Below are 26,323 nucleotides of genomic sequence, written 5' to 3'. Positions count from 1 at the left end.
CGCATGGGTTCTGAAGACCAATTCTAAAACCCGGATTTTCACGACCGTTGGTCAAGGTCGTTGTTGCAATGGATGTTTGAGGGATAGATGGCGTGATTTAGCTACCTCAAGAATAATTCTCCTTACCTGGCCATATCTGGATTTATATAGCAAGAAGCATTTCAGAAGAGTGAGTGAGTATGATTTTACGCCGTTTTAGCAATATTTCGGCAATATCACGGCGTGGACACCAGAAATGGGCGTCACACGTTGCACCCACGTAGGGAATCGAACCAGGGTCTTCGACGTGACGAGCGAACACTTTAACCACTTGGCCACAGTCCTGCATTTCAAGAACTATTTCGTTATAACGAAATAGGCAAGACATGATATCAGCATAATGACTTTTTAAAACAAATGGTTTTCTGTTTGGCAATATGTTTAATAAGCAGATTTCGAACGTACAACAACAACAACTTGCAATTAAAGAATTTATACTCCTAACATCAAGCACTGGGATTCAGGATTAACACTGTTTCCGCTAAAATATCTCTATTCAAACTTCAGCATTTCTTATAACTGAACAGTCTTTTAATATCTCGCGTTCATACTTTAAGTGTTTATGTCGTAAGATCCGGAGTTTTAAAGTCAAAGTTTTTCAAGAAGTCCAAGAATTTTACCCATGTGAGGACGGTTCATCTCAAATGTGTCCTGAGATTGATTACAACCCATCGTGCAATATCAATAAATAAGTATTTAAAAATTGTTCAAACTATGGTTGATTAAAGTTTTAACTTCCCATTTATCGGACAAGACAGATTTTCTCCTCAGATAAACACGCCAATTCATCACGAGGCGCTCCCCTGCAGATGATTGGCTTTGTGATTCCGCCACACGGCCAGCACAATCAGAACACAAAAACGTGTTCAGTGTTGTCCTTTGCTGCTCACATCAGTTCATATTACACAAAGTTGATGTATTATGGCAAACAAGATTTGAGCTCCCATTTGTCTGCAATTTCCAAGTTTTGTTGATCATGAAAACATGTTTACTGATGTTCTCGTTATAGGTTTCAGGAAAGTCGTATGAAGTTTGATGGCCGGAAATGTTACTTTGAATATGCTTTTATGGTGTTTTCAACGGGCTGCCGAAGAAAGTGTCACCAATTATATGTTTACAATGAATCCTTCATCATCCGTATACGTGTTATATTTGTACAGCGAGGATACAGCTTTTTTGAAGAATGGGTGCATTTTGTGATCACAACATGTGCCGAATGATTGGAAGCAATTTGCGTTTGGAACTCTGGTTGTTAGTGGTTATATAACCAAACGATGATTTAGTTATAGCGTTGTAGACGGCCCTACCAATCACCTATATGACTTTAAAATGTATAAATATTTGGAAGGCAAAATAAAACCCATACTTCAACAATATTTCGGTGCGGTACAGCGTGTCAGCTTACTAAGGATACAGACTCAAAGTTGTCGCTTGTCGAAAACATTCGACACTTTGGTGACACCCTCAAGCCTTGTCATGGTGTAAATAGACTTTGGTTAGACTCATTCTTTGAGTGAGTGAGTGTGTGAGTTTGGTTTTACGCTGATTTTAGCAATATTCCAGCAATATCACGGCTGGGGACACTTGAAATGGGCTTCACAGATTGTACTCATCTGGGGAATCGAACCCGCGTCTTCAGCGTAACAAACTGAGATTTGTGGAGCGTACCCTTGCTATTTAGGAATACTTGAAGTGAGCTGCTGTACCTAGGGACACTTGAAAAATACAATTATATGACTGTTTAAATGACGTGATGAATATTTACATAAACTGAATTTAATGAAAACAGTTTATCAAATCAGATATTAAGACTTATTTTCCATATTTTCTACCATTTTTTAAAAAACTGGCGAAGGGTGCTTCTATTCATGATTACCTGATCCAACGTTTCTTTGCGATGTTCTGTATGCGCCACTGAATGTTTCCTATTGTTCCAGTGTGACCCCGGTATTGGAACTGATGCCTTCTATGACCTGATATACCGGAAGCCGAAGATGACAATGGTTATGGGGAGCGCCTGCACTGAGGTCACTAAGATACTAGCCGAAATAGTGCCTTACTGGAATCTCATTCTTGTAAGTATAATGAAAGTCTCACACAAAACGAGCATGAATACATGACACGTCTTTATGGATAACAACTTTTTCATTCTTTACACGACGTTTCAGAGCTAATTCTTGCTCTTTCCTGCTGAATGCTGAGTGCACAGAGTGAATACTTATAGATAAAACATGTTTACACAACGCAAGGTAGGAGATTGTACAACGATAACAATAATGATGAAAGATCAGGAATTAGCTCTGAAACGTGGAATAAAGAATAAAAAGAAGTTGTTATCCATACAAACGTGTCATGTATTCACACAAAACAGTAAAGACACACACATGTTTACACAACGGCAACACCATCACATCGGGTAAATGAATTCGGATATTGTAATGTATCATTAACAACTAAAAACCGAAAGTCACGTGAACCTCAAAGAAATAATATATACTTATGATGTACACATCGGGATTACATTTTGGTTCGGTCTATGGTTTGAATCGCTGACTCTATCAAACAAATGTTTATATTACAAACATTTTAAAGCGCAAATAAGTTTGGAGTGGTACCTCTCTCAGATAACAGTGACTGAGTAAAGAAGTTCCCAGTTGCATTATCACGTTTTGATGTTCATCTGCTGATTTATTTATAGAAACTGGACGCGTTACTAATATATCCAGAGAGACTATGCCAACTATGTGATTTAAATACTGTTGAGGATGAGTACCATTTCCTTCTTGTTTGTCTACTGTACTCAGATCTTAGATGAAAATATTTAACCAAATCATTTTTTATAGATATCCAAACGTTATTAAATTTATATCATTACTAACAAGTACACACATTTTAATACTTCAGAATTTATCAATGTTTATATTCTATGCAACATTACAAAGAAAGAAAAATAAAATTATTTTTGAAAAAACGTAAAAAGTTACTACTCGGGCGATTATATATGTATGTATGCTTTATGTACTATAGGCCTGTGGCCTCTTCAGTAGGAAATAAAGTTTGAGTAATATAGTTTGGTCTATCATATATCTGTAATTATAATCTGCGTTGTTCCCGTAGTTTACTATGGGTTCAAACTCAGGAGCAGCAGTCACTAGTATTTGTTTCAATAACCTGATTAAATATTATCGCAATTGTTCTTAAGGATACCCATGACTGGTATCGTGAGATCGTTGTTGTCGGAGTCCACTTATAATGCGTTATAAATTACGGGGTACTCATTTGTACAAATTATGGCACAGCTGGAATCGACAACAACTAAAATCTCCTTTCCACGATAATTACAGAGGCTCCCAAATGTTCAGTGGTTGTGTAAAAAATCCATCGTTTTACCAACGGCTCAGTGATAAGACTGTAATTTTGCATTCGAGATTGCCTCTGAGCGGAGGTGCCATTATAATGATACAAGTAGAACGAAATGACTACTTTCATATTGATTGCCTTGGAGCTTTCTGAGACCAATGCATACTTAAGGAAAAAGGAACTGTAATCGTATAGATGTATTAGTAACAGAAAATAGTCATTTTAATGACGGAACGATGCGTCAAAGAAATATCTCTGAAATGTTGTTTGCACCAAGCACATATATAATCGAAAAGTTGAATCAAGGTGAGATTTAAATGAATATTGCTGTGCTCAAATATATTCCTCAGATACAGATGATACAGATATGGTTCTGAATTCATTAAGGTTTGGAGGGGGGCGGTGGGGTAGCCTAGTGGTTAAAGCGTTCGCTCGTCACGCCGAAGACCCGGGTTCGATTCCCTACATGGGTACTATGTGTGAAGCCCATTTCTGGTGTCCCTCGCCGTGATATTGCTGGAATATTGCTAAAAGCGGCGTAAAACTAAACTCACTCACTCACTCATTAAAATTTGGTGACTAACCAGATGTTATGGTAAAGATCTTGGTTGATGTATGTCATCATATCTGGTTTCTGTAGATAGATCCTCATGATGTAAAACACTGTCCGATCCAGACTCAATTATTCACCCACTACCGCGGAACATTGCTAACTTCCGCGTTAAACAACAAAACAATCCTAAACACTGGTTATTGCGACGTTACACACTTCTAGAACGCCGCCTTGTGGAAGCTCATTGTAACCTGTGGTAAGGACTGACGCCTGATGGAACTGACAGACATTCGATGGAAGTCACACAATGACATATAGAATGAAAATCACAAATGATGGAACTGGTGAAACTGACAGGCACCCATGGAACTTGCAGACGCCTGATGGAACAGATCGACTCTCGGAAGTTGGTGTACATGATGGAAATGACAGATGCCTGATGCAACTAAAGATGTTCTCGCTTGACAGACGCTTGACAGACCACTTTATAGAACCGATAGACGCCAGAACGTCTCCATGTGGGAGCATGCACATATTTAAATATATAGATACCTAAGTGAACTACCCGTGAAGATCCGGGTTATAATTGGTCTTCAGCAACACATGCTGGTTCTATTAAGAGGCAACGATTTGATCGGGTGGTCAGGATGGCTGATTCGTTCACACGTGTCATCGTATCCCTATTGTGTAGATCGATGCTCATGATGTTGATCACTGGATTGTCTGGTCCAGATTCGATTATTTACAGACCGTCGCCATATAGCTGGATTATTGCTGAGTGCGGCGTTAAACAACGGCCAATGAAATGAAATGAAACATTATGGAACTGACACGTATATGCTGGACGAAACTGGAGGATACCGGATGGAAATGGTATATACCTACAAAATAATATTAAATAAAATACATATTGTACTCCTAATTATACAGATACCTTGTTCCTAGTAATACCAAATCGGTTCAGGCGACAACATTCACTGGCACTGAGTTGAATATGCATTTGTAACCGTTGTAACGTAGGTTTGAATGACAGATTCATAACGGTTGGAACCTTTGGTCTGTCAACCCTGATAGTTGGTTTCTCCGACGTGTAACCGTCTAAGACTTGCCTCACTTCGGAATTCCATCCTGACTTAAGACTACGGCGTGACATAACTGCAAGAAAAACAAACTTCAAAAAGCAAACAAACTCACTACTCCACTGCACAAACCTATCACACTGTGTTGTTCAAGCAGAGAATGGCGGCAACAAACGTACAACACTTACAATACTTAATGCTACAAAACCAAGTCGAGACATTCCTCGTTTAAAGTCTGTGAAGAAATACAAGTAATGAAATTTCAGAGCTGTCATTTGGTTGTACCAAACAATGATTGCGTAAAGGCAAATCCAAACTAATTAGATTGAAAGCGTTAGGTAGACACGCTCCCCCTGATGTGTGTTGTCGATTTCCTTTCAACACTCAATCTTTAATTTCAATCCTGACAAGGAATCAGCATTGCTATTGGCTTTGCAACAATCACTCCGTCTTGAGACTGTTGTGGAGGAGAAAATAATTGGCCGTTGACAGTAGGTCGCGAGAGGTCCTCGTGAGTCAAGTAGATACTTTCCACTACCTCCCTCAGCCTCAGGGACCAGTTTCACTGAGAACCAGGGTGTCCAATAGAGCATGCCTCATACGAAATTCGGGGCGGTGGGGGCAGCCCAGTGGTTAAAGCGTCGCTCGTCACGCCGAAGACCTGGGTTCGATTCCGCACATGGTACAATCGCCGTGATATTGCTGGAATATTGCTAAAAGCGGCGTGAATGTAAACTCACTCACTAATGACAAATCCCGGTACTGAATTACGCAAGATCATCTTTGAACGACCCCAATTGTGTGTATAATATAGTTTTTGCAGCTTGAGTTTTTATATTCGTTGAATTTGACAGTTGTCATGTCCGTGGGTACAATGCGTGAAGCCCATTTCTGGTGTCCCCCGCCTTGATATTGCTGGAATATTGCTGAAAGCGGCGTAAAACCATTTCCGGAAATAAATACGCTAATGTTGACATGATGTGGATATTCATGTTCAAGTGTAGTCAAACACACTTATGTCGAACTTACGTTTGTCTCGAAGTAAACTCAGAAAACCTCTGTTGTGTCGAACACGAAAAAGTTACGTAGGTCCCTTCAACTTCGACCCCACGGTGTTAGGTAGTATGGCATTGTCTATACAAGTGTTAATTGTGTCCGTTAAGAAAAATGAACTAAAAGAAAAGTATATCAGGGAGTTGTGTAAACGGGAAACTTGAGATCAAGTTAGATTTTGAATTCACAATGCTATTTAGGACGTAGTCAAATGTAACACATGGTATGTTTGAGATTACACTTTCTCAGTAAAGTACAGATTCTAGAACTTTTGCTGGGTTGAGGCCCATTCGGGATCGTGCCTCAGAGTTAGGCACCTAATCAGCAGCACACAAAGTCAGCCGTCATGGAGCCGTGCCATTTACACTGACCAGAGGTGTTAAGGTAGTGCTTCGCAACAGGGGTAATACAGAGAACAACCGTGCAAACAGCTGATGATGTCATTGTGATTGCTAATAACTTACCTGAATGTAGAGTTATAGTGAAGGTGGTGGTGGTGGTGGAATTGGGTTTAACGTCGTGCTTGAGAATATTTCGCTCATATGACGACGTGCATGCGTGTGTATGTGTATGTGCGGGTGCTTGTACTAGCCCAGACTTAAGCTGGTTTTATAGTGCTAGCCCAATGAGATACCATGCCGCATGAATACCCCACTCAGACACATTATACTGACTCCAAGCCGACCAGTCCTTGATGTACCCATTAATGCCGAGCGCCAGGCAGGGACCAACAAGTACCATATTTTAACGTGTTTTGGTATGACGCAGTCGGGGATCGAACCCGCGACCTTCCGCACTCCGGGCGGACGCTCTAACCACTACACCACGGAAGCGGTCTTATAGTAAAGGGGAGGTAAAGGTGATGACTACTGAAATCATCTTTGAATACCGGCTTTGTTGTTAAGAGACCACATTACTTACGCTTATAGAAAATAATCCTTGATAACGCATCATAGTAACACAAATAAATGTATTACATAACTGTGGTTGTCCAAAAGACATAGCACATCATTTACCCGTGAGACCGTTATTCTGACCGTCCCGTGAAACATATGTGAATGGTAATTTAACTGTCATACATCAAACACTACACACACAGTTTCCATGTTCGAGAAAACAATGTCACATTAGTATACGATGATTCGTAGCAGCCTGCTCCAAGCCTCGCCCGTTTGCTTATTCGGATAAATGGAAATCGCAGACACAAATTGATCGCTGTAGAGAGTCACGTCCCTTTGGAACGCCAGAATCCTACGATCGCACGTTAGAACTGTCCTGGTCATGGCTGCGAGTTTGTCAGCACCAACATGGTAAACATCTAAGAACCGGCATCATTTCCAGCTTCCCTCCACACGCGGTAATATAAATAGAATGATGATCAAAGTGGCCACGTACCCAACTCACTCACTACCAAATGGTAATCGAGTGTACGTAGTTGGAGCTCAGTGCTTGTTTTCTATGCATTCAGGATCTGGTTTGCTTTCAACTGACTGGTCTCTGTGACGTCATCAGTATATTGCTGACCCTGGCATAAAATAACAGTAACTTCCTCATAATTCAGTACCGGTAACCTTTAATCGATCTTATCGTTCATCGGAAGTCAGTCCTTATTTTGTGAGTCGTCACAAGGATAAGGTAGCTTTGTGAAGCAAGACCGACAAGGTATAGTTTTGCGTTCCCTGGTCTGTTTCCTTAATTTGTAGAAAAAAACACAGCTCCGGGGTTATGTTTGGCTATACGTCATACTAACTCCTGGGAGTCTCATATCAAGTGAACCAGGAAGTCATCTGTAGTTTGAGGCAGCCGTGGTGTCAGTATTAGACGTGACGTCATAAAGAGTGCCGGTACATCTTTACATTAAACCACTTGGTTCAGCAGGTTGGTATTCTTTGTAACTACCCTGTATATGCACAATATGCTGAGTTTGGCGATCCGATTTAGATGAAAGGGGATAAGCTTTGATTCATATGTGAAGTAAAGCGCTACATGTACGTGTTCTTGTGTAAAATTTGTTTATGATTAATCGGCTTCTCCTATCAAAGAAAAATTGCCTATTTGGAAGAAGTAACTGAAAGATTACTTTTATATCTCTCAAAGATTTAATGGTGAGCTTTTTAACAAGGCCAATATTCACTACTGAGAATATCACAGTCCTACAAGTATGCATCCAAACCTTGTTCAACTCTGTTAACCATTATTTGTAGATGATAACATGACAATAGACCTTAACAGATATAAACATTCTTCATTATACCTACGAGGATGGTTTAATAACAAACATGGTGTCACATCCTCTCACATCATCTCAGAATGGGATTTCGATAATATTTATTGATCTCGTTTGATAGAACAATCTTTTCTGATGCAACCATAAATAAAATATAAAAAGATAACTGTCAGCAAACTTATTTCATGTGGTCCACCGCCTTGTCAAAGTAATACAGGAGTTGTACGATGCTACTCCGCAAGAGGAGATGTAAGGCCGCAGTGTAAGCATATTACATTTTGCTAGACAAGGTTTATTACATTTGGCGCAGAGACAGAGACACCGCTTAGTCAATACCGCAACATGACATTGGTGGGGACGAGCTGTGCACAGGTAATGACATCAGAGGTTCCGGAAATGGTAAGGTAGACGGCTCACTTTGGTGTCAAGCCTCCAGCTGTGTCAAGATGATGATGGTATGTTTTAGTAATAAGCGACAAGGGTGTCCATATGTTGCAGTATACATCAGTTGTCTCTCCCTCGTGTCACTGGAAGTGGGTTGCAGGTGAAACAGAGACCTGGTTCTTCTGGGTTGAAAAGTGGACTCTTTGACATTTCTTCAGAAATTGGATTACTGCTTCTTGCTTCTGTGTTGAATATGGAGTTACTGGAATCTTGCGTCATCGAGAAGACGTTGTGAAATGACGACTTTGTAAGATAACTGATTTTCGACTATATAACACAGAGAGAGGGACATAACGAGTTTGGAGAGTGTTTGTTTGTTGTTGAATATTGTACTGAGCATATTGCCGGTTGTATGACGCAGTTTATAATCGATTCTGAATCAGACATCCAGTGACTGATATAATGAGCATTGTCTTAGATTGCCGATGTACGATGACACGCAATAGACGAACGCCCCGAGTAAGGTTATATGACTTTCCTGTCGCCTCCTTGCATGTGTAACATTCCAAATTCAAAAGTCTAACTCCAAATTTCCCAATGACTGTTTGAACGCACCGTTCTTGTACACAGTCGTATCCCAAGTCGTAAGCTTGTCGTTCCCTACACGTGGCAAGATCGGCTGACTCAATTCCGAGACTAAATTGTGATCCCTGATCTACCAGAGACAGGCTGTAACCTGGGTGTGTGGTTAGATCAGCTGACACCATAAGTGAGGTGAGGTGAAATGGGGTTTAACGTCGTACTTAAAAATGTTTCGCTCACATGTCGACGTGCATGCGTGCGTATGTGTGGCTGATTGTACTAGCCCAGTCTTAAGCTGGTTCTATAGTGCTAGCCCAGTGAGATACCATGCCGCAGTTAAGCATGAATACCCCACTCAGACACATTATACTGACTCCGAGCCGACCAGTCCTTGTTGTACCCATTAATGCCGAGCGCTAGGCAGGGACCAACAAGTACCATACCTTAACGTCTTTTGGTATGACGCAGTCGGGGATCGAACCCGCGACCTTCCGCTCTCCGGGCGGACGCTCTAACCACTACACCACGGAGGCGGTCGCTGACACCATAAACTGAAATACGAATTATTATTCTCCATAGTTTCATCTCACCATGTGTCACTGACTGAGTGAGGCTGGGTGGTCGTTTATCACATTTGTGAAGTCTGGGATAACAAAATTGTTCTGAGAACCAACAATGCCTAAACATTACGATCATCAGATCCTGGCACGGAATTGACACGTAACTCCATCGAGCAAGTTCCGGCACAGACCACCAGGTCTCCGTTCCCAAACACACATCTAACGCTGCCATGAATGACTGCAAATAATGTGCAGAAAATATACAGAAAAAAAACAAAACGTTAGTGTGTATGGATTTACGCTGCTTTTAACAATATTCCAGCAATGTAGGCTTCACACATGTAGAGACATGTAGGCTTCACACATTGTACCCATGTGGGGAATGGAACCCGGGTCTTCGGCGTGACGAGAGGACGCCTTAACCACTAGGCTACCTCACCGCCCCCAATAAAACGAATATATGAGGCCATTTATAAAGGCGAAATAAAATAAACGAAAATATAGTTTTGGATGTATTTGATATCGGTGCCATTCTTGTTCTTTGGGACTTACGCATGCAGTGTTTCAACAACTGTTGTCAGCCCAGTATCGTTTTGATAACGCTTGAAATTCTCGATCAATTCCAATTATTTAAGTGGATTCTTTCTTTTGCCTGGCAGTTTACGTGTTCCTCTGACGTCATTGTCAAAGTATGAAATGCCATGTCTATTACTTCAAGTTTATTCCCCCACTTCATCAGTCTCGATATTGTGTAATTCTCGACCGTATGAAGATTACTCGAGACATTTGTTTGATGACAGTCTGGGCGGCTGTTCAAGCGTGTTGATCCCATTACTGTATCCCCGATGCACTGCAAGCAACACGGTGCTTTCAAACCCAATCAAAGGCTGTTTGATTCTGTGTGATTTGTAGATATTTAATCTCGACATGTATCGTCTACCCCTTCTGAAACGAGTTCGCTGGTAAGTGTCAAAGTGTGCTGGAGAGGAGACGCCTTATTAACAATCACGGCCAATAACGGCGACGTTAGTCTTACCTTCAGAGCCTGGAATAGAATATGCCCCTTTCACTGACCACCGTGGTTTCATGTCTGAAAGTTATAATTGAACTTTCAATCCTGTGGTGCATGTTTTAATCCATTTCACTACACGATGAAGACATCTAGGGAAAGTGTCACATTCTTGCACAGATATCGACGCGAACTGTCACCCGTGTCTAACGTTTTAACTGATTATTTTCTTTTTAAAACTTTTCAATGTTACATTTACAACCCCAATAACTAGAGATGTATAATTAAGATACACGGAACAGTTCGAGTTTTTGAACTTTTGGAGAATTATGAGCTTTTCCGTGATGAAAGTTTCACGGTTTCTCTGTACGTGTAATAAAAATCACTTTATTCAATATAATAAGTTGAACAGTCACATAAAAACATGCTCTCAAAAACTTTTAAACGGACATTTTTCGCTCCTTGATCACTAATGTAATCTGTTACTTGATGTCCAAAACTTGAAAGTTGCAAGTTGACGAAAAACGCCAGATCTCACGATCAGTCATTTAAATGCTTTCGATTAATTTCGAGACAGATTTTTTTTCAGTTTCACCAACTGAGGAATTCTATTGGACCAGAAATTATCTTGATCAAACTTGTCTTCTTCAACTCGGTATGAAAATGAGCCCAGAGAATCACTGAGAGTGTTTCCGTATCATTCCAGCTGTTGACATCCTCAAAGAGAGTCCCCGTTAAACACAGTTTTGACTGACAGAAAACGTGCAGATATCTAATCTCCAACTTCATCTTGAGGAATTAATTTTTTAATCGGATATTGGGCTTTTGAGCTGATCCCTAAGAGTACAGAAGATCACACGCATGCGCTGTTCATGGTTACCAAGCAGCCATTGTGTATCGTTTGTCCAGTCATTCTTCACTCATTCCCAGTTCACGCGCTTAGGCGTGACATAGATATGATAAATTTCCAATTAATGTTTAAGAATGTAACAAAAACAATATAAATGGCATACATCTATCGATCATACAGCAGAAGATACAAAGTAGACGTTCTCAGAGAACTACGTTCAGGATCTCAGGACTGAACCTTGTTGTAGCCGTCCCTTTAATGTCTTTGTTCCTTTCGTATGCCAAATGTGCCCTTGATTACTAGTTTCACTGGTTGAAGTGGCCAGCCATAGTATTTCGTTTTATAAGCAGGATGTGTTTTTTTGCATCCCACGTCACCCACAGTGCCAACGTCGAAACTCCGGCGTCTCGAATCTCACTGGAAACCAATGGAAATCGGGCACAAGCTTGATCAGTAGAAAACATGTTACCGGGTCAATTCATCACATGAGTGTTAAAAAAATGAAATGGTCCGGACCTGTGTTGAGATTAGTCAGTTGGATAAATCTGTCAAGAGAATTCGTCGTGGTTTTTTTGATAGATTTTCTCAAATGCGAATCGAATGATGTTATTTATCTGTTTGAACCCGGATGTTAACGTTAAAGGTTCCAGATACGTTTCTCTTAAGCGCATTCCATGGAAGTGTGCATTGGTGCAGAAAAGCCGATCGAACGCTTTTAAATTCCAATAACGTGACTTACACAATGGAGCTTTTCGAATCAACCGACCGATATATGAATGAATCACTAAAACACACACTTCGCATCGGCAGTGGAATTATGCTAATATTGCTTTGGGGGTTACATAGGCACGTTCAGTGATGAAATGAGTCTATGGGCTAATGCTCGTTGTTGAACGCTTGAAGTTATTACTATATTGCATTTTGTTGCAAAATTGCCGTGACTTACACGTATGAAGCTTTTAATATCAGACATAGTGTCATTTCAAACGCTTTTGATCTGCTTTTGCTGGCTTTTGTAAAATTGTTAAAACTTTGTTATTTGACTTGGAAACTGAAACTTTAGAATGTGACTTTTTTGAGTGGCATGTTTAGAAGTTGGATGATCAGATAAGTATAAAACTTTCTGGATGAACAACTTCCGAATAAAGAAGTTGTTCATCCATAAAGTTTTGTCTTTATTTAGAATGTGAGTTGTAAACTTGAAACTGTTGGGTATATAGGTACACTTAACATCTAGTTTGTTCAGGGTTTTTGTCTTTTACGGGGGTAATCAAGATTATACTACCCGTGGCAGCACACGAATGAAGTACTAATTAATTTTAAATTGTGTAACCAACAATGTTTCCAACAAAATGATCCGTGAAGAATCGGGTTGGAATTGATCTTCAGTAACCTATGCTCATCTTAAGAGACAACCAGCGGATCGGGTGGTCAGGCTCGCTGACTTGGTTGACACATGTCATCGTATCCCAATTGCGTAGATCGATGCTCATGCTGATCACTCGGTTGTCTGGTCCAAACTCGATTATTTACAGACCGCCGCCATATAGCTGCAATATTGCTGAGCGCGGCGTAAAACTAAACTCACTCCAACAAAGTGATATCATTGACGATGAACGAAAACTGAACATTGTGCTAAAACTATGTAACGCTTCATCTCTTGTAGATATCCCATGCTGCCACGTCACCTGCTTTGAGCGAAAGAGAGAAATATAATACGTTCTTCCGCCTTGCGCCAGGGGATTCTTCTCTCAATCCTGCTCGGCGCATGCTCATTCAATACTTCCGGTGGAATACAGTTGCTACACTGTACGAAGATAAAGAAATATATTCACTTGTAAGTAGAAACGGCTTGTATTTATAGTATCCATAGCATATATAAACATATTAATATCAAAGGGAGGGAATGGTGGGTGAGAAACATATTTTGAATAAGGTGGAACATGAAATATTTTCAGTTATCAATTGCACACAAAGGAAACACAATTTGAAGTGACAGGTAACATGAGACACTGTTTCTCTGAAACTAGGACAATAAATATCTGACACCGATATACATAATAGTTTCGAGAAATTGAGCGAGTGAACTGGGTTTTACGCTTTTAGCAATATTCCAGCAATATCACAGCAGGGGACACCAGAAATGGGCTTCAGACATTTCACTCATGTGCGGAATCGAACCCGGATCTTTCAGGTAACATGCCAACGCTTTAACCACTTGGCTACCCCTGAGCAACGTTGAGTGAAATTAAACTTCAGGGCACTGTTAGTGACAGCCCTTTCCCTTTTAACATAATCTCATTTGACATTTAACGCAACATACTTCATTCTGTGGTGGAGAATATTTGTATGTAGCTTCGTCATTCACAAGTGAAAAACAACCCTTTCCTCTAAAAAACAAAACAGATAAACAAAACGAAACAAAACAAAACAATAAACAACATTATCTCATAACGGTTTCATGTTCAATGCGACAAACACATAACCCAGTGTACATTAAGAAACACGTGAGATGTTAACTTAATAATCTCCTCTAATGTATCTCTAAGAATATTTTGACATATGGCATTAACGAATCATATTTAACACGAACGTCATGATGGGCGATGAGCGAGGTTGTGTGTGTCGCATGTTGGTATCAGATACCTTGGATGGCCATACGTGTAGGGCTGATCTTGTTAGGCAGACATCTATAGCGTTTATGTATAGTTCTCATCTATCAAGTGCTGACTGACATGAGATTAGTAAAGATAATCGTGAGAGATTCCTTTGCTTCCAATTAGCCGGACAACATGGTCATCCCGTGGTGGTGACCGCTCGGACACCGTTGCTTGTTAGGCCGCAAGGTCATTAACCGGTGATGTATTCCTACTGGGAGTGATTTACATCAAAGGTGATATCCTGAAATCTCGAAGACTTGAGTCACGAAGGACCGAACAGGTTCAGGGTATATACTTATAGTTATTCTTATATTCTTTAGCTGATTTGTTTAATATACATACAGGCACAAACACACTACCCATCTGTTGTCTTTTGCAAATATTTCGATCCTGGTTGATACGAACATGACATATTGGATAATTTAGCTCGATCATGTATTCAAGGAACTGCGGCGGTTAAGATGTTCCAGGCAATTTATCTGTAAAACGTTTGCAATTTTTACATATAATGTGGGTATCTAGGTTGAACTGGGGAAATCTGCCTCTGAAATATAGAAAGGTTAATATAAGATACATTCTAATGTGAGATACAGTTGGCACTGACACGAGAATGCATGTGATTCTGGTAGTGGTGATGGTGGTGTAAGACACTGTAACAGGAAATAGATGATACCTTGGTTCCAACACATATAAACAATGCCACCATTACGTCACAGCATATGGCAGCTTTATGTGGGTACAAAGGCAAGAGGGACGAAGGCCATGGACGCATGCCACATTGCTGAAACCATGAACCTATACAGCGACTTGACCTGGGTGCCGTTGTACAAATCAACCTTAGCGCTACGTCAGTCGTAAGTCTGTGTTAGGGTATGGGAGTTACGATCACCTTAGCGCTACGGTCGCTTTGTACAACGGCACCCAGGACAATAACTGCTAAGTCCAAGATCTGTTTAGGTCTGTTCCAGTCGACTCTGTTCACTAACAAACCTCAGCTTAGTGGACATACCGTACATCCAACAGCGCCTTAGAAACAGAAATACTTAATACGGAGACTAGCATACATATAAAAACAGCACTGAGATATCGTTTCGCCACTGGCCATCTGTAGCCAATGTTGTTGGGACGGATGGTGCGCATGCAACAAATACGTCATAGGTACTTCTGAGTATGGTCGAAGAGATATCATGAGCCTGAAAATCAAAATGTTAAATGTGATAAATAACTGTTAGTTGAAACAAAACTTTACATGTTACTGTCAAAGGTACTGATTCATTTACCAAGTATACCACATCATTGTATCATGGTCCTAGTTCATAATATAGGGACTCAGGGTTAGCTTATCTAAATGTGGAAAATCCAACAGAAATGATTCTATTTCATAGATATAACACGTCATACTTTAATTCTGGAAACTCAAAGTCCAGAAACTCTCCGCACTGTGGCCAGTTTCTGAGAAAGGATTCTACAAACTTCAACAAAATCCATGAACATATGCTAAGGATGAAAAAATAAATTTGTTTTTCGAAATTTCAAAATTTAAACGACCTCGTCCATGAGCGAGAATATTTTCTTTTGCTCAAAATGAATGTGTTTTTTTCGTGTTTTTGAGGTTGTAAATGAATGAAAACATGTTTATATGTATCATGACACAAAATTTAATTATTTCGCAAGTATCATCACTAGTTTTAGAGATGAATATATGTTAATTCATTCTGCCTTGGGACTGAGACTGAAGGTCTTTTATACCACGAGACAAACACGAACAGCGTAGGAATGTTGACCCAGTTAGTCTTAGCGCTGGGATTGTCAACATGTTAGCATGGAGTGTGTTTTGTCGACTTTAGCCCGGAGGAAGCTAAATCAATTACAAATCACTTCTTCATCACCTTGGGTTTGTTTTCCAGGCAATGGACGATATCGGTGACGTGTTCGACAACCACAACATCTCTACCGTCGCTGCTCTGTCCTTCACGTCGAAGAACGAAGTGCCTCAAAAAATGAAGAGGTTGAAAGTAGGTTTCATTGCTTTGGGTGTTTACTGACACAGAAATTAATGGATTTAAAGTGAGGCGGCGTTTGAAAACATGCGAATAGGTCAGTGAATAGTGTCAGCCTCTTACAAGGAGGTCATTGACATACAGAGTATCAGACGCTGAATATAAACAGACATGATGTAGTGGTGTGAGTTCCAGCGCGAAGGGTTCAGGTCACGAATCAGTTGAAGTTAAGCAACGTCGACCTCGGAGAGTCCTTGGATGGGTGACCGTGTTTGGCAGCTTGACTCCTGAGAGTTTCTAGGACATCAGTGCTGCCACACAACGAAGCACGTGTGATAAATGTGGTCTCACCTTAGGATAGTGAGTTTGTTCAAATTTGCCTCTGTTCACCCAGCAGTAAATGGGTACCCGGTGGGATAAGTCATATGTGACATAACCCTCTAGCGCCTTACAGGCAGCTTGGGTTATCCGGGTTAATAATAATCAGATTGTAGCGCTTTGAGCGTGCCCCTCCGTGGTGAAGAATTCAGCGAATTACAAATGCCGTTATTATTATTAATGTCAATGTCTTACAACAAGCTTAAGGTCATTGGCAGGACGGAATGCATGATACACGCAAAAATGTTCCTGTGCATCTTGTCAGTGTCTTACGAGAAGGTCATTGACATACAGAATATCACTTTCATACAAACTGTTACTGTCATACGTTATGTCAATACTTCACAAAGAGGTCTATTATACACAAAGTGTCATTTTCAAGCAAGATATTTAAAAAAATGCTCATTTCAGTGTTTTACAACACGAAAATGCCACATAAAATATCTGTTATATATACTCCAAAATCATACCGACATTTTCTATGGAAAGATGTCTTAAAACCTAAAACCTGACAATGTCATTCAAAGAAAACCGTCTAGTGACTAGCAAACATTGTCCTCCTTCTTAAAAGGGGCTGTGCTGCAGTACTATTTTTAAGAACTGCCACGTCGTTTTCAATTACGCAAACGCACTTCAAATATTGTCTAGCACATCGCTGTTTACTGTCACACATATGTAATAATACGTAATAATATAAATAGGCTTTCTTTTAGACTTACTCTATATCTGGCATTCCATCCGCTGAATCAGCAATGAGTCTACACCGTGCATTATTACCTACCTCAATAAAACTGGTGTTATGAACAAATAACGATCAGACCGACATAACGCCCCAATTTGGTAGAATCAGTTTGATTTGTACTGAAACTTAAACAGAGATTACTCGACTGAAAATAAGTAGAGGATGTTTTGCCGCCTTATCATTGCACTAATCCTTCCATAGATGAATTATCTCAGCATCTGTAATCAGTGGACCCGACGGTTATTAAAAGTGTATTTATATATGTGAATAGAAACCTACCCAGGTAAGCTCCTTTCTGAAAAATATGTATAGAAACACCGCACTATACGCCTCATTGTATGAGTAGCACTGCGGGTCGTGTAGCCTCGAATGCAAATAAACTTGTCACTTGTCTAAGTAGAGATGTGTTTATGTGCTATTCATATGAATACCTGTACGCAATGTGATAAATGTGTCTGACGTTTTCAGACTCTCGACGTCCGGATCTTGATCGGAGGATTTTCGCAGTCTTCTGCGAGGCAAGTGTTCTGTGAGGTTTGTCTTGGTTTACAAAGATATCAGTACTTTCTAATACACACCACCCTTTCCTCTGTGTGACATGTTGACAGTTTACGATAGCTGAGTGAGTGAGTGAGTTATGTTTAAGACCGTTTTCAACATTCAGTGCTATTAAGTCGTGTCAGTATGAAAATAGAATGTAGCGCACGTTTAACGTACGACTACTTGAAGAGCTGACAAACACCTGATTCCGGGTTGGGCATATCGGGGAATCTAAACCCGCAACTAGCAGATCCTGGAACGCCCAAGGGAGGCAACTCCACCTAGCCTATTTTTGCGGCCTTGGAGTTGTGTATCCTGGCCACAGCTGAATACCTGTACAATATGTTTAAACTCTGTATTGAAGAAAGTTATGAACACTCTACATTAAGGATGTCTTGTCCGGATATACCAGGGTTAGGTTTTAGATGCTCAAATGTAATAAGATTAAAGCAACGTAAAGTCACGTGTCTTGTCCCCCGAGTACTGTATATTTGCCGTACTCTGCCCCTGACTGATATACAGAGGTCTCAATGATTGTTTTATGCCGCTCTGAGCAATATATATTCCAGCTGTGTCCTTTGAATAGGCACACCAGATGTTGACTAAATGGAAATAATCCACAAAGTCTGGGAACGATGACACAAACAGTCACCCATTTTGACCACCCGATCCCCATTTTGATTGGCTATTACGCCAACTCCACCCAGTAATTATATGCACTGGATTTATATCTGCGAGTATATAGGTAGTGTCACATTACAGCATAATCAATTTCTACTGGTTGTATATATTATAACTGAGGGGCAAAAGAAACTCTACCGGCTTAACGGATAACAACTTTTTGGTTTTAAATCCCCCGAGATGTCTTTTGCCCCATATCGAACAGTTTGCTCCCTACTTTTTTGTTGAATGTTGACATAACTGAGTACGCGAAAAGAGGGAACAGCTGGAAAATTAAATAACTATTGCCTTAAACATTTCATGAATCTTATATTCTGTATTAAAGTCAGATAAATGATACTTTGCTGCCATCAGTAATATCGATATACTTGTGATGTGAAAGTTGGGGATAATCAGAAATCGGCTTCACACTTTGCACATAAAGTTATCCCCACCCCCAGTTGAAATAAGTAAAGATGACGGAGAAAGAAAAATGTTTTGGCAGTTTGCAGAAATAAACAGAAATAAACGTATGTTTTTGCTTGATACAGGCCTACAAGCTGGGCATGTACGGTCACCGCTACGTGTGGCTTCTCGTCGGGAGCTTCCTAGACACATGGTGGAACAGCACAGACATCAGCGGCTGCACACGACAACAACTACGGGAAGCAGCGGAGGGATACATCATCGTGTCCAGCCTCAACAACCTCATGGGCGATACCATGTCTGTGGCTAATCTGGTAGGAATCTGTCCATAATAATAATATTCATACTGGCTGACTTAGAGGTCCATCCATGGTATAACCCAGAATATGTACAGGGTGTCATGGAAAGTGACCATTCTAAAAATCTTTGGAATAGGATGGCTTATATACTGCAGCCTCTGACATATCCAGTCCAACGAACCGGAAGTTATCGATATTCAATTTTGGATGTTATCGTTTTGATAACACCAATGAAAATATGTATATCATTGAGTTCTCTGTCCACCCCTACAAAAATATAATTTAAGATTCAGATTTGGATCTCACTTTCGAAATGTCACGCTTGCATCTCAAGTACAAAATTGTCAATTCACCACAAACTTGTCCAATTCACCATTGTTCTTGGTGGCTTAGGTTTGGTACTTCCCAGACGAGCCTCACCAGCCTGGCTGTGATCCCTTTGCTTGATATATATTTTCTAATTAATAATAATGGCGATGATGATAAAATGATAGCTGCTTGTTTGTCCGTCGACGGAATCTTTCAAATGACTTCATTCACATGATAGTCGTATCCTTCGGGTTACCCAGTCACAGATGAAAGGCCTCATCTCCATCTTCAGTTGAGAACTAGGTTAAGGGCAAACCAAATCCAATAAAGACAATAACCGGATGGTTTGTGCAATTGATTAGTCGTAATGAAGCACTGAATGTAGCAAACTTGATCATAGATTCCTGATATCCGACAAGACCTCCACTGCATCTGGACCAGCGAGATGTTCCTTTATTTGTTCAAGAGCATCACTCAGTACTGCGCCATTGCGCAGGAGGTCTTATGCATTATTCGCGTCATCACACTTCAGTTGGTGTATTACAATCTCACACGCATCTATGATTTCCCTCATGCTATGAGATCCGCTTCCTGGTTCTCATGTCCTCAGCGGGCAGTGTTTCTTCTGCAGCTTCTCACATATCAAAGACAGTAATATCTTCCATGTCCGTGATAGTTCTGAAACAACAGACCATATAATAATGGCGTGAAATACCGAAGTGTGTGATGTACACTATGCAACAGAAGATGCGTCAGGAACAGTTCCCAGTGCACATGCAGGCGTGTGAGGTTTAAACCCTACAGGCTTCATTCGATAAGGACAACAAAGGCTTCAGCAGCGAATGTCTTCACTTGGAAGATAGAAATTAATAAGTTGATATTTGGAACTCGGTTAATGATGCCTTTAGGGTGCCCATAGTTTGACGTCTACACTTCCGTGTTGATATAAAACGTTTTAAGGGGTTATAGCTTGGGGATGGGGGTATGAAAAAAGGTGTAACGAAGGAAGGGGTGTTGATAATATTTATATTTTTTTATCATTAGATTGTTCATATTCATCTTGTATAAATGTGAACGTTTATTTAGGTACTTATCATTTATTACAGGGTGCGAGCAGAATGCGATAAAGACTAAGACAGACTTCTCTCACTCCCTCTATAATAAATGACCTAGACTAACGCTTAGTCCCTGACTATATATAATTGTGATAGTAACAAATAGACCCATTAAAGTAGAAAAGGAGCCCCATAGAGTTGGGACATTGAACCTAGGGAAATCTAGACTTGCTTCATTTAAGGCTTTAGCATTGCTGGGAGGGTTATGCAGTAGGGAAAATAATGTGGTTCAAGGACAATGAGATCAGACTCTACATGAATGACTACTTTATATTTGATATTCTCTTTGAAGGTAGTTTGTATTAACATAAAACAGGAATGCGAGCAAGGGGACCTGTGCCTTCGTCTTATGCCACCTGATATGCACATACAAAGAGATACGCCGTTATAAAACAGTATACATCCTCCTGTTGAGCCCAATATAACGAGATAGCTCTCAGTAGCTCTGACATTCCACTTACGTCGCAATACACTCCGAGACATTATCGCACGGCTTATTATGATAACATTCCAACATATTTCCCCATGTGTACCACTCCAGAATTGTTTGACTGTGTTTCTAGACAACAGGGGAGTTTCAGCGCGAGTACTGGGAGAACAACGGGTCCGCGCCAATGAGCATGTATGCCAGCACAACCTACGACACCATGTGGACGATAGCGTTAACACTGAGGGCGACTCTTGAACGTGCTGACACTGGCAACGACAGCCTCCCCGACCTCAGACAGCTGAACTACTCCGACATGCGCCCTGTCAAGGACGCCTTCATGAAAACCATTGACGACCTTGGCTTTGTCGGAGTCTCGGTAGGTTTGGGTATGGGTGCGTATGCGTGCGTGCGTGTGTGTGAGTGAGTGTCTTCCCTCTTTGCTAGATATATATTAATTTTTCTTATCCATAATAATAGCGATGATGATAAAATTGATAAAAATAGCTGCTTGTTTGTCCCTAGATGGTCATGTTTCAAATGACTTCATTCGCATCACAATTGTAGCCTTCGGGATACCCAATCACAGATGAAAGGCCCCATGTTAATCTTTAGTTAAGAACTAGTTTAAGAGCAAACCGAATCCAATAAAGACAATACCCGGATGGTTTGTGCCATTGATTAGTCGTAATGAAGCCCTGAATGTAGCAAACTTTATCATAGATTCCTGATATCCGATAACACCTCCACTCTGTGTGTGTGTGCTAAAAAATTAATCAAAATGGTTAATTGGTATTTGATACGAATATCTTATTTTGTGTTGGTCCTTAATGTAGGTGTGTTTCCAGATTGTTTCTACCTTATAATGTTCTGATAGTCTTTTCTTTTTTATGTGGTCAAATCAATTTTTTCTAGGATTTACTTTCTTTTGGCCGACTGTTAGATGTGGCTGTGGTCGTGGTTGCAGGCTAGGATGTGGTAAACAAGGTTGTTTATGTGGAGCTGGGTGTGGATTATTAACATAGAATGGGAGGTTTTACGCCGCTTTAAAAAAACAATCCCACAATATCACGGCGGGGGACACCAGTAATGGGCTACAGACATTGTACCTGAGTGGGTAATCGAACCCGGGCCTTCGGTGTGGCGAGCGAACGCTTTAACCACTAGGCTAACCCCGCCCCATATAATGTAGAATTTAATGTAGAATTGAATGCGAGTGTTTATGAGAGTTTTAATGTGAATACTCGCGTGTATTCCATCAGTCAAAACTGGCAATCTGTCAGGTGAAAGATCAGACTTTATATATTCCTACAAAACTGCTTGTTTCTTTTGAAATATACAGCAAGGACCCAGCGCGCTCATCAATACAACTTAACGCAGCCCAACCTCCTGCATTGCTGGACATTTAATCAGTGTGGGCACTCAACCCTACCTCAAAGAATAACCAAATGATCATAAGATCCCTGTATTTTGCAAATTGATCAAAACAATAATTATCTTATGGAAATCGCTCTTACAAAAACCGACTATATATCAAGGATACCTTTCTTCAACAAAAAGTAAAATCCAGACAAGCGTGCATTATTTTGCGTGCAAATAAAAAACATCTGAGAAATGAAAGCCTTTGTTAGCATGTTCCTCAGCCGTGTAATCGGCGCATGTCTGCACCGGTGAATAAGATCTTATATACCATTCCAGTTTTATATTTTTAACAACTATCTTTTTTATCTCACAGGGCCCCGTCTCCTTCAAAGGCTCCGACAGAGAGAGTATAGCAGTCATCTATCAAAACCAAGGTAATTGTCAATACCAATGATACGGGATCCATGCCATTATAGGAGAAATGTGTTATGCAATATCGACTTGTGTCTTACGATGAAATCATCTGAACAAAACACCGCGGCAGGAAGACTGAGCGTGGCTGTTAAGCGCTCCAGTACGCTGCAGGTTTCACAATAGATTATAGATTATTTTCAAACTGACCCAGAAGCATTAAAAAAACCCCAACTTTATTGCGCTCTCTTGGGCGCCTATCACTAATTCGTTCATCTTCCATGCATCCCTAATCTTCTCTCTGTGTATGTACATGTGAGTGAGCGAGTTGAATTTTACGCCGCTTTTAGCGATATTCCAGTAATATCACGGCGGGGGACACCAGAAATGGGCTTCACACATTGTACCCATGTGGGGAATCGAACCGGGTCTTCGGCGTGACGAGCGAACGCTTTAACCACTAGACTACCCCACCGAACCGTATGTACATGTACTTGCATGTGTGATGTTAACAGCCGTACGGGGGATTCTGGCAAAGTCACGAACTAAAATAGCTTACAGATGTACATATATGCTCGTCATTAAGTTTAACTCATCTGAGCGAATGGAAGGGGAACTAAATCGCGTTTTCGTTGCGTAACAGTTTTGTCGTTCTTTTTGAAGTTTTCTGTTAATGTGTAGTTTTTAGTACTGCAGCCAGCGTCTTTTAGGCTACATATGTCCTGTTTACGTTTTATGTATTATTTGTTATCTTGTAAAATAAAATGAATGCTTTGGTTGTTTGCTGTTTAGAGCCACTTTGAGCTATATTCCGGCTACGGGACAATCGTCTGATTGATTCATTGAGTTTAATTTTACGCCGCACTCAGCAATATTCCAGCTATATGGCAGCGGTCTGCAAGTTTTGGTTGATTGATTGATTGAGTTTAGTTTAGTTTAGTTTTACGCCGCACTCAGCAATATTCCAGCTATTGGCAGTGGTCTGTAAATAATCGAGTCTGGACAAGACAATCCAGTGATCAACAGCATGAGCATCGATCTACGCAAATGGGATACGGTGACATGCACCAACCAGGTCAGCGAGCCTGACCACCCGATCCCGTTAGTCGCCTAGTATGACAAGCATGGTTTACTGAAGATCAGTTCTAACCCGGATAGTGTGCAGGTGGTTTGGGCTCTGAAATGTGTTTACTGTTATGATAGGTCAAGCCCATATGTACATTTGGTTTCGTCACATCCGAATTGCGTCTGTTCGATACATGAGCGATTCCATGGTTAACCTGATGAGTCTCGTAACATGTATGTAACTTTGATGTACAATAATTGGGTGATATTATTACATGTACATATAACTGACGTGAGAATAAATATTCAACCTCATTGCAATTTAAATCATACAATCGTAATGGTTTAATAGCTCTGTTCAGCATTCACGTATCCTACACGCAGCAGAAAGAAAACGTCTTTTTGGATACATGTTTTACTGTTCATTTGTACACGAGCTGATCTGTCATAACGGTATACAAAGAGTATATATCACACTGAAAGTTCAAGAACAGCCCAGTCTTTGTTATCCCCTGTTATCTGAAACGGTGGATATAGTAATCAGCTTGATGGCCCTTATGTCCGTCCACGTTCATTTTTCGTCCGGATCATATCTGTAATAGTTACTCTCTCATGAAATCCCCGGGGGGTCAGCTGAAGCATTTTGCTACTGAAAAAACTTTTATTTTTTTCTGTTTCCATTTGAACAAGGTGGACTTTGACGAGGTTCATAGTGGTGTGTTTGTACTAATTGGAATTTGGTTTGAAACTTTGCACACTGAGACACCCCATTGTCAGCGTGTGTCTATTGCTATTTACGGAATTTATTTTTGTTCGTTTCCATGGCAATATGTTTAACTCTGTTAATGGCGTTGGGCTTGTCCGGACCATATCCCCAAATCGACTTGATTTGCACACACGAGATCAGGGTGCCGTTGTACAAAACGATCTTAGCGCTAAGGTGACCGTAACTCCCATACCATAACATAGACTTAAGGTAGTGTTAGCGCTAAGGTTGTTTTGTACAACGGTACCCAGATTGCCAATTGGTATCATTCACTGTATTATTAGTTTTCGATTTTCTGTCCATGGAAACAAGACTGCTTATGTTATCATAACTGTACATCACATTTTTGCATATTTGTATAAAACATTTCTCGTCACTATATGGCTGAAATATTGCCGATGTGACGTTAAATATTCACTCACTCACTCACTCACATTTTTGCAATTTTATTCATATTTATATCCATGTAATTGTAACAAATCACAATGTATTGTAGCAACTGTGTGACGACCGCTAAAACATATCTTTAAGACAAAAACGACCTGACATGCAAAATGAAAAGTTCTGAATCCTAATCGTTTTGTTCTGAGAGCTAAATAACCACTCTTCTATACGGATAGGCAGATTATATTGAAATTCCCTCATCAAGCTGGACAGATCATCCGAGACTTTATGTAACAATCAGAAAAGTTCTTCTTTCGAATTTACGGGGGCGATGGGAGTGGGACTTCCATCTGATGATGCCTCTTGTGTTGCATCTGATGATGATTCTTGTATCTGTACGTCTTGTCACAACAAATTAAACATAGTAATTTGGGAGAATGTATGGTGGTTAACTTCTTCCGAGTAGTATATTTAATTAAGGTACAGCATAAAAGATCACATACCAGTATATAATAGTTGTATGAAAATAGGTTTGGGATTAACTTTGAAAGTGTTTATTTTAGATGGTAACTTTACACGTGTGGCAGTCCTAGAACCCAACAGTGACGAGCTGGACTTTAACTGCAATCAGTGCCGTGACATCAACTGGCAAGGTTAGTACACGTTACGCACTGTTCGTAAACTGTCACGGACATTTTCAAGGTTAGTACACGCTACGCACTGTTCGTAAACTGTCACGGACGTTTTCAAGGTAAGTACACGCTATGCACTGTTCGTAAACTGTCACAGACTTTTTCCAGGTTAGTACACGCTATGCACTGTTCGTAAACTGTCACGGACATTTTAAAGGTTAGTACATGCTACGCACTGTTCGTAAACTGTCACGGACGTTTTCAAGGTAAGTACACGCTACGCACTGTTCGTAAACTGTCACGGACGTTTTCCAGGTTAGTACACGCTATGCACTGTTCGTAAACTGTCACAGACTTTTTCAAGGTTGTTACAAGCTACGTACTGTTCGTATACTGTCATATATGTATTAAAGGTTAATACAAGTTTCTCACAGTTCGTAGACATTTTCGA

The 26,323-nt window shown here is 40.4% G+C and overlaps 1 protein-coding gene across 1 annotated transcript in view; it reads left to right on the top strand.

Annotated features, from left to right (window-relative positions):
- LOC124281614 (gamma-aminobutyric acid type B receptor subunit 2-like) overlaps positions 1-26,323 on the top strand; it is a 139,635-nt gene that overhangs the window by 88,891 nt on the left and 24,421 nt on the right. Inside the window, exons 3-10 of the mRNA XM_046717548.1 lie at positions 1,977-2,114; positions 13,363-13,533; positions 16,264-16,371; positions 17,945-18,010; positions 19,228-19,416; positions 21,389-21,631; positions 22,988-23,048; positions 25,804-25,893. Of these exons, the coding sequence (XP_046573504.1) occupies positions 1,977-2,114; positions 13,363-13,533; positions 16,264-16,371; positions 17,945-18,010; positions 19,228-19,416; positions 21,389-21,631; positions 22,988-23,048; positions 25,804-25,893 (1,066 nt within the window). The remainder of the gene's footprint in view (positions 1-1,976; positions 2,115-13,362; positions 13,534-16,263; positions 16,372-17,944; positions 18,011-19,227; positions 19,417-21,388; positions 21,632-22,987; positions 23,049-25,803; positions 25,894-26,323) is intronic.

The sequence above is a fragment of the Haliotis rubra genome, unplaced genomic scaffold, assembly GCF_003918875.1.
Source record: "Haliotis rubra isolate DU_JTF1 unplaced genomic scaffold, ASM391887v1 Scf286, whole genome shotgun sequence".
NCBI classification, from domain to species: Eukaryota; Metazoa; Mollusca; class Gastropoda; order Lepetellida; family Haliotidae; genus Haliotis; species Haliotis rubra.
The sequence above is the reverse complement of the archived record's forward strand: the minus strand, read 5'-3'. Positions and strand labels throughout refer to the sequence as shown.